At 39.9% G+C, this 12,462-nt stretch overlaps 2 protein-coding genes across 2 annotated transcripts; one reads left to right on the top strand and one right to left on the bottom strand.

Moving 5' to 3' along the window:
- Window positions 1-398: 398 nt before the first annotated feature.
- Window positions 399-9,166, top strand: sgip1a (SH3GL interacting endocytic adaptor 1a; the record flags this gene model as incomplete). Its single annotated transcript, XM_010785378.1, has 8 exons — window positions 399-458; window positions 1,458-1,569; window positions 2,108-2,263; window positions 3,550-3,685; window positions 3,816-4,018; window positions 4,216-4,280; window positions 4,733-4,897; window positions 5,527-9,166. Coding segments are annotated over 8 exons (920 nt in total), but the record flags the coding sequence as incomplete, so codon positions are not given.
- A 1,156-nt stretch (window positions 9,167-10,322) lies between these two features.
- On the bottom strand, window positions 10,323-11,695 carry insl5a (insulin-like 5a). Its single transcript, XM_010785375.1, has 2 exons — window positions 11,524-11,695; window positions 10,323-10,477 (listed from the first exon to the last, which is right to left on the bottom strand). The coding sequence occupies exons 1-2, from the start codon at window positions 11,693-11,695 to the stop codon at window positions 10,323-10,325; spliced, it is 327 nt and encodes a 108-aa protein (XP_010783677.1).
- Between the last annotated feature and the right edge of the window lie 767 nt (window positions 11,696-12,462).

A 12,462-nucleotide genomic window follows, 5' to 3' on the forward strand; every position in this document is an offset into this window, starting at 1 on the left:
TTTGCTGCTGCTCCTGAAACCTGCAACCTCCAAACTGTCACTCCTGGCTGCCCCTCCCCCTTCGACAGCCTGGACTTCCTCTCTGATATAGGCTTACTGTATTTAGTCGTAACACTGCCAGCCTACAGCAGTGCCCACCTGACCCTCACGCATGCACCCACAGAAAACCTCCACCCGTGATGTCACATGCTCTGTCTCTGCCCCTCGTTGTGGTCCCCGGCCTCCACCCCCACGTTTCACTCAGCTGTGACGTGTGATAGACCTACCATGTAAAAACTCACGCTACTGTCCTTCTCTCCTCTCCCCCCTCTCACCCCAACCCTCCCTTCCATCCCTCTACCTCCACCCTCCTCCTCTCCCCACCTCCCCTCCTTCCTCCACCCCTCCACCCCACACAGAGAATGACCAGCCATCCCTTGTATGGTTTGACAGAGGGAAGTTTTATTTAACCTTTGAAGGTAAGTTTTCTCTACACCAGGGCAGCACACACTCTTCTGAGGCTCATTTGTGCAAGCTTCGCCCCCTGCCCTGCCCCTTTCTTTCCTTCCTCCCTTCCCTCTCCTTCCTCTTCCTCCTTTGCAATCCCTTCATCACCCCTAGCCCATGCCATGCTAACTCCTGGCTCTCTCATATGCAGTCAACTTGCAATCTTACTTCTCTTCCTGACATTGTTCATTCTCGTTTTTTACTCTGCGCTGACTGCCTCTCATTTCCGAAAAAGGTCATCGTTCTTCCTGTACTTTACTAATCTCTCTGTCGTCACTATTGTCCTTTTGGTTGTTGGTCTGATCTTTGGGCTCTCTGACCTTCTTTGATCTTGTCAGAATAATTTAGCTTTAACGGCATGCTTGAAAAAGCATGCACATCTCTCTCTCTGTGTCTGCTTCTGTCTTCCCTTTCTCATCTCCCTTCTACCTCACTCAAATAGAAGTCTGTGTGAAACGTACTGTGTAAATAATAATAAATTATTTGAATTAATTTTGTTTGACTCTACAACTTCACAGTCAAAGAGCAGAGAGAAAATGGCTATCCTCTTCATACCTAACCTGCTGTTTTCATACCACCTTACTAACGCTCATTTGTTCTCATTTCAAACTCTTTTAAGGTGTCATTTCATCCTGGTAGTTTGCACATAGTGTGTTTTGTTCTTCATTTAATCCGCACACTGTTGGTTAGGAAGAGTGTAGAGTCCTGGTTGGGGGATTTGGAACATGTATCTATTCTTAATCTGTTGACCCCTGTTGGCTTATGTATTTTATTCATACATGTTTATGTGTCGAAGCTAAAATACATAGATTTTTCATGTAGCTCTGACTTTAGCTATAACAACCAGATAATGACAGTAAATAGCAACTCATTCAGTTAATTGGATTGCTAATTATGAACAATGGTTGAGTGTGTCTTGCCTTAATCAGACTATTTTAACATGTGTGTGCATGGGTGTGTGTTGCCCTCAGGCTGCTCTAGAGGGCCCAGTCCTCTCACCATGGGGGCTCAGGACACTCTTCCTGTTGCTGCTGCGTTCACTGAGACGGTCAACGCCTTCTTCAAAGGAGCTGACCCAAGCAAGTAGGTCAACAAATATCTGCTCACATTTACAGCAAATCCTGACATCAGGGAGGACAGTGGGATGCTCTGACCTAGATCGCCATTTCCCTGCCCTTTTCTGTGTGTGGCTGTCGGGAAAAGAGCTTGTTAATTCTGCTTATGCAGTGAATGATAATTCCTGAGTTGGTCAATGTAATTAATTGCCTTCATGTTTCATATTTCTAAAAAGTATTTATACAGTTAGAAACTATTCATACCACACAATGCTTTAGATTTAAACAGATATGAATGCATTTTTTTAAGACCTCACTGCACATGCTCAGGGTTTCTGTTTAAATTGCTCTGAGGCAAGTTGAGAGGAATAAAAATAATTTCTATAAACTATTGTTTTTTTTACAGCCTGTGTAATTTTGACTGAAACTGTCCCATTGTGACATTTTTGGAGAATTAAAACTTAAGGAAGAAAAACAAATGAATCAAAAAACAATTATTTACTCTGTATGAGTTTCTGTCTCTTCCTCTCTTTCTAACACACTCCTTGTCTTCCTCTGCCCCTCAGGTGTGTTGTGAAGATCATAGGTGAGATGGTTTTGTCGTTTCCGGCGGGAATCACGCGGCACTTTGCCAATAACCCGTCCCCCGCCGTGCTAACCTTCAGCATAACCAACTACAGCCGACTGGAGCATGTGCTGCCTAACCCCCAGCTCCTCTGTTGGTAAAGACCACGCTGTGAACTCACCACCTCACTCTCAGAAACGCACCATAAATACAGTTTTTAACTCCAAAGAAGTGAACATAACTCTTAATGCATTCTCTTCACATGTGAGGTTGAAGTATGAATGCTTGGGAATTCCCACTAATGTTTTAATTTTTCAAAACTGTTTATAATTTAACCAAACCATTGTTTAAAACCAAATCAAATACTCACTCTGCATTTTGTAATCTGTATTACATATTGATTTCGCCCAAAGAGCATCTGAGATAGGCTCAAAGAGCATGTTGCATAATGTAATCAAAACAACTTCAAATAATGAGTTGATAGGGTCAACTGTGCAAATATAAGTATATTCAAACTCCACATAAGCTATATTTCTTTCCAATTCATTGTGCTTTATTCATAATCATCATATTAGTGTTTTTTTGCACAACAAATCCTACTTAACAAACTTCATTTGTACAGTACATTAACATATCAAGATCTAAAATAGGGGGAACTGAAAAAGGAGATTACATTTGCAAGAAAACCATATATATATACAACAATATATTAATTGTGTTTTTAACTTAAAACTTCAGATGTGATTATGCACATATTCTGTATTTGGAACAATGGATTTAACTGCAAAATATCTGAGAAATGGAAGTTAAAATATTCATGATCCCATATGGAGGAGTTGTTGTTGTTAACTGGGATGAGTAAACGTTAGATCATTTCTGACCCTTGTGATGACAGTACTTTGAGTCATCGTGAGTTAACTTCTCTGGACAGAGATCGGGTTGTTTTGTTTTATCGATCATCTTTGGGATGAATTGGGAAGTTCCTATTTTCCGAAAAACTCAACCGTCGCATTACAATTCAAACTCATGAATCATCTACAAGCTAACCAAACATCACCATGTAATGGGTAGCAATGTTTTTCCTCATGGGGGAATAACTATTGCTGTTACATATGATTCCTTAAAAAGAATATTTCACAGCATCTTGTTTTTAAAATATTTTCTTTCACTCTTTTTAGCAAGAAGTCTTTTATAGTACCTTAAATGCTAAATAGTCTATGTAAAGCCATTGTAAATAAGGCCCTCTTGTGGTTCATTGTGGAAAAAGAAAAGCAACATCAAGTCATTACTGCACATTTAAGTTTGAGTCAAACCTCCCTTTAAAACAAAGACACTAGGCGCCAAATACATTATCCACATAAAGAGACAGCTAATTCTTCATGTTACACAAATCACCAGTACATATGTGTTTTGATAGTAATTCTCCTCATGCCTCCCCACCAGCGACACCACCACTCAAGCCAAGGCTGATGCCAAGGACTTCTGGGTGAACATGCCAAACCTGATATCCCATCTAAAGAAGGTGGCAGAGCAGAAGCCTCAGGCGACATACTACAACGTGGACATGCTCAAGTATCAGGTGATGTAACCCAATATCTTGACTACCTATATAGATAAACTTAATGATTTATTGTGTTGCTGCTTAAATGAACTTTCGAAACAATGCGACATTTTGTTGGTATCCCTAAATGTTTGCTTTCCGTGTGCAGGTGTCAACGGAGGGGCTGCAGTCGATCCCTCTGAATCTAGCGGTGAGCTGGAGATGTGAGCCCGCCAGCACTGACTTGAGGATAGACTACAAATACAACAAGGAGAACATGACGACGCCCATGGCCCTAAACAACGTCCAGTTCCTGGTCCCTGTCGATGGAGGGGTGTCAAAACTACAGGCTGTCTTACCCCCTGCTGCATGGTACAGCCTAAAGTTTATTATACTGTTGAGTACCGTATATATTACCGGGCAGCATGCAGTAAGATAATAAACTGTATATATCACAGAAATAATTACACCAGGTTTTGAAAGTAGTTGAAAGCAAACTTTTAAATGGTTTGAATATAAATGACTCACAATCTTTAATGTGTTTTTTTGTCGTCTTGTAACCTTGACAGGAACGCGGAGCAGAAAAGAATCCTTTGGAAAATTCCTGAAATCTCGCAGAAATCTGAAAACGGAGGTACGTACAGAATGATAACATTTAGCATTTAGTAATATTGATAGAGAGAAAATAGCCTTTTTGCCCGAGGTGAGAGTCCTGTTTTTATTTTTGTATCCAGCAAATCAGATTGCATCAGCAGAGAAAGGATTGCATCAGTATTTGGAGGTAGCCCTATGTGTTTAAAGAAAGAAATACAGAAATAAAAGGCCCCAGGAAATGTAAGTTGTGACAGGCAAAAAAAGTTCAGGTTTTTGAACTCAGAACCTGATTAAGAGTCATTCATGCAGCTAAGCAGGTTGCAGGGATAAAGTGTAGTACATGATACTCCTCAGGAAGAGATGGGGCCCAATTGTGGTTCTCAGCTCTGCCAAACGTCAACAATGCCCCCTTGTGTCTAAAAATGGTGCTACAACAACTCCACCAAACTGCCTGATTTACAATTTTCTGACTTTTTGGCGCTCTTCCCTCAGGTGTGGGATCGTTGTTGGCACGCTTCCAGCTAACAGAGGGCCCCAGTAAACCGGCTCCCCTGGCGGTGCAGTTCACCAGCGAGGGCAGCATCCTGTCGGGCTGCGACATCGAGCTGGCCGGGCCGGGGTACCGCTTCTCTCTCATCAAGAAGAGGTTTGCCGCAGGTCAGTACAGCGTTTGAGCTCAAAAGGTTTTCCAAAACAAACAGTAATTATTATTATTGTTACTAATGTCAACTCATCCATTAGATCAACTTTAATGAGCTTTCACTGAAGTTTTAATAGCTTACCATGCTTATCTCGTCAATTATTCTTATGATATAGTTAGACATATAACTGCCAATGTTTGGTGCCAAATATTATTATGAATTATTTCTAAGAATATTAGTCAGATTTTTCATCAGTTACAATTAAAATGAATTGTTTTTAATATTTTATTTATATTAAAAATGTTTGCTTAAAAATGTTGTTTTCTCCGTTAAATTGCAAATTTGAAGTATAGGATACTTTCTTCAAGGGTAGATAATATTATTATTTATTTTGATATTATAAGTGAATGTTTTGACATCTCCATTGGAAATCTGCTGATGTAGGAATTCTCCCTTCTTGAGAGGAAAAAAAAAATGTCCTGCCAATTTGGAATTAATTGTAGTAGCCAATTATGATATTTGTATCAATTCATTTTTTGTATTATGTATTTATAGTTGCAGCTCTTCTCTGCAGTTACCAATTTCCTGTCAAAGATCCACTCAGACTTTAATGTGAAAGCTTAAACTTTCTTTCCTGCGTTTCAGGAAAATACCTTGCCGACAACTAACCCATGCTCCTGACAACAGCACTGTTGAACAAAGCAATGAAAGTGGCCTGAGGCTGACTCCGAGGACAGAGGACAGACCGACACCAGACCGACACCAGACCAGACTTCCCGTTGACCTTTACTGAACCCACATGACAAACCGCAGCCTACCCAGCAGTATTGTATAACTTGCATATAGCATCGTGGAAACTGTTTTAGGTCATGTAATTATTGTGTTTGTATTCATTTCATAACATCTGTATTGCTGCAGTGAGACACCTGGGTTCTTCCTCCCTCTGAAGTTTGTGCCTCTGTCTCCATCCTCCTGCGGTCAATGTGTGGTGGTGGTGGTGGTGGTGGTGGTGTTGTTTTTAAGTTTCACTGCAGCTGCCTGACAGAAGAGTTTCAGCCAGATTTGAACTCCGGGTGACAAGCTGTTTGTTGTCCAGAGTTCAGGAAGATTTGGCTCTTAAAAATACCCTTAAATAAGATATTTGCAGTCAGAGACACACCTCAGCCTCTAACACAGGGCTAACACCCCAGAGTTAGATGAGTTTAGGTTGAAGCAGGGCCCAAGACGATATGAAGAAAGCTATACAACTTCATTAATAGGTAGAAAAAGCCGCTATTTAAATAATCCTCCTGTCAGAGTCTGAGATGGACGCCTGAGACAGTTGTCCTCACTGTCTCGCCCTGACTGCAGCTGTTTGGCCAGCAAGTAAATGCAACTGCGGGTGCATCTCGACAGGTTGTCAAGAGCAATTAGAGGAAACAAATGTTTTTGTCAGTGCTTGAAACGGAATCAAGTAACTACAAAAACTAGATCTTTCATGCATCACCTACTGGTACTACAGGGTCACATGACTTTGGATCTCATCCTTTTTTTTTATATAAATGCACTGATCAGTCAATCAAACTGTTAATTTTATGTTTGCCTGAAAACACAGACGTGGAGACGCTTTTAGTTAGTTAGGCAGCTGCAATGATCAATCAATTTACTGGTTGCAAAATAAGAAAAATCAGTTTTTCCGTCAGAAAAAAAGATGTGTATAAAGTGTCATTTTAAATCAATAATATATATCTTAAAGGGCGTTTGGTGTTCTCCTCGTATTGTCCGATAGCCTTTCTGTTGTTCCCAGGGCAGCAGTGATAGACTCCAGAGTTCATGACAGCATTCTATTTTTATTTATTGATGACGATGATTTGTTGTATAAAACATGTGATTCTGTATAAGAATAGAAGTTGAATGGTATCACACGACTCAGAACCTTTAAAGGTATAAATATTTCTCTTTTTTTTGTTATCTGTGTAGTTGGGTAACCTGTGTACAGTATAAGGTATAATTTTTGAATTGATTTCAGATATAATTTTTTAACTCAACAGAAGATTTGAGCTATATATGGGTGAGGGGGGGTAATTTAAAGAAAAATATAAATATCTTCCTGGATGCTGTGTTATGCTTTGTGAAAGCAGTGTTAATGTAGAGTTATCCCATTAGCGAGGTCCACCCTTTAAACAATGAATTTGACATTTGGGGAAATACTTGCTTTCTTTTTCGAGAGTTATAAAAGATGATCTACTTATGTTTGTTTGTTCAACATGAGGCTGGAGCTAGGTGACGTTAAGCTTAGCATAAATAAGCGATTTAACAGGTTTAACAAGATAAAAACATGTTAAATATGTTGCCTTTAGACATTTCTTAACTTTGGTGAAATACTACTGGTCCATTATTTTTGGTTTATGAAAAAGCTAATGGCATTTCCGTCAGCCTTGCAGCTGAACTTTGTATGTGGGCAACTTTGCTAATGTTAGCATGTTAACATGCTAAACTAAAAAGGGGAAACTGGTAAATATTATATCTGCTAAACATCACCAGTTTAGCATTGTAATTGTGTGAAAGAGAGAGTTAGCATTTAGCTCAAGCTAACTCTGTAGACTCTGTGGTTTACATTTGATAGAGCCTAGCTAACTGTTTCTCCCTGTGTCCAGTCTTTATGCTAAACCAAGCTAAGCTAATCGTCTCATGGCTCCAGCTTAACATTCTCATATTTCCCAAATGTTGAACTTTTCCTTTTTATATGGCCGAGACAATAATAACAAAAGCAATGAGTGTTCGTCTGGAGCAGTGATGAGGTTTGGTGACTGGTGCCACTTCTGGAACAGGATTTGTCAACTGGGACCAGCTTGTTTGTGTTAGTATTAAACCAAATTCATCTGAAAATGGTTTTGTATAAATGCAACAGTTCCCACATGCCTATTCAATTATTCCCTAACTTTGACCACAGTTCTGATCTGTTTCCATTCCCCTCAGTGATACCCAAACTCCTGATTATATCATGAGCAAAACCCCGCATCATCCAACCAGCGCTTAAATCCATGGCTTTATTTTGCATATTCGTAATGGTCTCTGTGAGATGACATGAGTTGAATGAGGTTGTGGTGTGAGGTTAAGTTGACCAAAATGCTTTTTTTTGTATTTTATGTGTGTGTGCCCCGGACAGTCAGTCCTCTGTTAAGGAGAATAAGCTGAATATTTTCACGGTTTAACGGTTCAAAGTAAAAAATATTATATTGTTTAATGTGTAATAAACACTGTGTTGATGATGTTGAACTTCCTGAATGCTCTGACACTCAACACGAAGAACAAAAAGTGTGTGTGAAGTGTAGCCGAAGAGCTCCGTACTGTACTGTGTGTCGGCATCCTGCTAAATGCAACCAATCATGGTCCTTCCAGAGCTGTCATACAAGCATGTTAGGCTGGATTTAGAAAAAAGGACTATAAGCAACATGTCAATATTCCTTTAAAATGATAGAGTACTTTAATCAGACATAGTTTTAAAATATATGTAGTTTTTTAGCTAATAAAAACATCACCTTTGGGCTGTGCAGTTAAAATATGTAATGTTTTATTCCTGTTTGGCCTCGGTCTAAAATAGCACTGTGTATTTTCAGATTTTTCTCTGGTTGCATTTTAGTCAATCGATGCACGGTGATGATGATTGGTGCCATTTAGCTCCCACATTGGGTTAGTAACATTTTTCTCTCAGTCATGTCAGTCCTTCCTCTAATGAACTGGATGGATCCACATGCCTGACAGGAATCTGTGACTATCTGTGTATTTTGAAGCATCAGTGCAACAGTCACTACAGCATTATCTACAGAGACCCACCGCACATCTCCCATCATGAATTTGTTTTTGTTTTGAAACACTACACTACAGGCAACATGTCTTTCAACTTGAAAGTCGTGTTGCAGTACTAAACTCACTCTGTCTGTTGGTTGCCAGACAATTCATCTAGTTAAAGACTTTCAACAGTCTTTTCCAGTTCTTCATCTCTGTGGTGAATTCTTCCTGCAGTAATTCATTGTTGCATGCCTAGCATGCAGTGAAAGGTGGGGCATCTATGATGATAGATAGTACTGAAATGACGTGTTGTGCTGAGTGTCGGTTACCTGTATTAATGTTGAGAAGAGAGCAGGGAGTGTGTTTATGTGTGCTATAAGCCAGAATGCTTTTTGGTTCTGTACCGTTAACCTCAAACACATGTGCAAGCTGTTTGTACAGTACATAACAATGCTAAGATCAACTGAGAAACTTAGTTTGCTTCTTTCCAAAACCAATAAAAGATATAACTGGATGTCTGCCTATTTGTATTATTTTGTATTTCCTATGAATAGATACAAAAACACATTGGAGTACCTAGAGACGGCTTTGTTTACAACAACTTTAGTCCAGACTAAAATATCAGAACAACTTGTGTTTAGATTGCAAAGTTTGTCTAGAAGTTCATGGTCCCTACATGATAAGTCCTGCTGACTTAAGTGATCCCCTGAATGTGTATTTAGCTTGACCAGCAAGTCAAAAATGTTCACTAGTGAAAACGCTCAATGATTACGTACTGACGTGTAGTTCCAAAGAATTACTGGTGATGTATGACAGCGTCTCTTGTATCAATGATCTGTGGATGGATTCCCACAATATCTGGTAAATGCATGATACTTTCCTTGATTGATATTTGTCCAGTCCTTTGGTTTAGGACCAATTACTTGCAAAACTACTGACATTCACATCAACCTTTGTGTTAAATGCTAGTTGTAAACAAAGCATGCTAACATACTGTAGGCCTACTAGGATGCTGAACATGGTAAACATTATCCTGCCTTAACACTGCCAAGTGAGCATTGCCTTTTTGAATTTTCTGTCACATGTTGATGTTATGACGATCATATTGACTCGTCGTATGTAGTGCTCAAAACTGCAATTTTAAAAAGATGAAAATGTAAGCATGCAATAACATTTATTTGACCAAAAAGCGAAATGATAGAATAAAGTGCAAGTTTACTTACAATATATTTAAAGCAGAGATGGACATTTTATAAACCTGCAACCCTGTGGTGACATACGGGACACAAACCCAGACTTAATATCTGTCCTCTCTGAGGGGGAAGTAATATAGTCCCTGAGTGCACTAACCTTAACATAGTTTCCTAATTATCATACAGTAGTTTCAATTATATTTTAATGAATATATAGTTTTATGGTTACACATATCTTCCAGCTCAGGTTCAGAGACATGTTAACAGATTTGCTCCACATTCACATCAGCAAACCTTACAAGTTCTAATATCTCAGAGAAAATATCATAAGCAATTAGAAAAAAAGTGTCTATAAGCATTATTGTACATACAGTACAGTGATCATGTTGTTTATACATCAGTACTTTGATTTATTTTCTAAGGTGAGATGGTAAAGAGCAGAGTCCTTTGGAGAGAAAGAGGAGAGGGGGGTTGGCCTCAGCAGAGGAAGGTGAGGTCGCTCTTCCTGCAGCCCACCTGGCAGCACACGCTGGTCAGCACGTTGTTCATGTCCCGTCTGGAGAACTCGGAGCCCGGGATGCTTCTGGTCAGCCTCTCCAAACTGCTCTGCTCCCCTGTGGGCAAACCTGGAACTACAAAACACAACAGGTGGTAAAGAAACAGCTTGACGTAAAACACATTGTGGAAATGCAGTCTGATAACCAGGTTCACACTTATCCTCTGCAAATGTCAGTTTTCCAAGTATCACACTTAACAACATAATGATAGACGTCGGACTGTTTTCAGATCAGTTTTATGTAATTAAGGTCTATGTTCCCATTTAAATAAGGAAACTCTAAATGATTGCACAGATTAGCTCCATGCCATTTGTCTTCTCCAGTGTCACTTTACTCTTTCTAATCAGCACGACTGATAGGCTAACGGGGTTTGTGTGTGACAGGCAGTAAGGAGAGAGTTAGAGGCTGCTGCCGGGGAACACACTGTGTGTATTTAATCATGATACGTGGGATCCTCGTCACTAATAAGGTAAAACAGCAGGCGATGTCTCTGCGATGGGGCACCTGTCTGTCTGCACACCCACTGCTCGGCAGCCTCGGAATTAATAGTAGGCTATACATTGTACATGCTCCTTACAATGACTACCTTTTTTTGCATTGATTTTAGGATATTATTGGTTACTTATTGATTATTATTATGATGATATTTACAGTATACAGTATATGAAGTAGAGTCACAGTAAAATTCATAACTTAAAAAGCTATGAATGAAATGAAGTTTTAACTTTAGCTAAATGTGTGTAACTCAAACAGCTGTATCCTCAAACATTCAGATAAATGGCTCAATACATGTTTGCATTGAGGGAGGATTGCTGATGTTGTCCCCTATCGTTAACCTATTTTAACAAGCGTATGACGAAAGGACCCTATAATGATCAGCATAAATGCTTACTGCCAGCAAAACCTGTCCCCATATTCATAGAAAGCAGATTATTATTTTAAGACAGACTTCAACATTTCTGAAGCTTTTTAAGGCCACATTTACAAAGAAGAACAACAAGTTAAAGGTTTTTCTGCCTTATTCATCCTTGTCTGTGTCTAAACCAAACTAAAATGTTAGATTTGTCTTCATCACCAACCACTAACACTGTCTGTTTTGAGAAAAAAATAGGTTGTCTCACCGTCCATGTCTGAGTCACTGAGGAATCTCCTCCAACGGGAGCCTCCGCAGGTGTAAACGACGGCCCTCAGGAACTCTCGTCCGCACAGCTTCACCGCATTCACCTCAGCTCTCACCTGGAGCACACACACCGCTGCACACAACAGCATAGGCAAAACCCCCAGAGCACGCATGCTGGATAACTGACAGAGGAGGTTTTCTCTTTAGGGGTCCGGTCTGTTTAGCTGCTCCTTTATCTCGCCTTGAGCCTTCTTTCTTGGTCCAATGCCTGCATCTCCTTGTGTTATATACCGTCCACCTTTCAGTTCATTAGTCTCAGCATCTCTCCACTTTCTCCCTCCTACTGGCCCATCCCAATCACCACACACACACACACACACACACCCACACACAGACTTGACTCTGTCATGACAATCAAGTCCGTTTAGGTTTCCGGTCATCTCCACCAATACCAATGTCAATCATCTATGACAGAGAGAGGAGCATTAGCCTTTTACAACCTTCAACTGACTATCACAGATGATCGCTGCCTCCTCTGTGATTATGTGATGTAAGGCTGCGATTGCACCGACTGCACTGTAAGGCTAATTGAGTCATGCAAAGTGATTCCCAAACAGGTGTTTCATCTGTTTACAACATTTGATGGCCCGTAGTCTTTGTCTTTACAGCAGTTTGGGTCCATATGAGAGGATAAAAGTCAATGTTGACAGTCCCATCATGAGGGTCATTAAGGTGCTGCTGATGGCACGGTGTGATACTCAGCAGGACATTTCATTTCGATCATTAACGGTGGAGGTCCCACTTAGGATGTCAATGAAATTATATTATGTTCAGTTGGCTGTTTGGTTGTCCCTATGGTAGTAGAAAACCACAAATGAATAATAGAATAGACCACATTTTCTGAAATAGATAATAAAATGGATTGCTTTAAACATTAGAA

Source organism: Notothenia coriiceps, unplaced genomic scaffold (genome assembly GCF_000735185.1).
Source record: "Notothenia coriiceps isolate Sejong01 unplaced genomic scaffold, NC01 NC01_scaffold00027632, whole genome shotgun sequence".
NCBI lineage: Eukaryota > Metazoa > Chordata > Actinopteri > Perciformes > Nototheniidae > Notothenia > Notothenia coriiceps.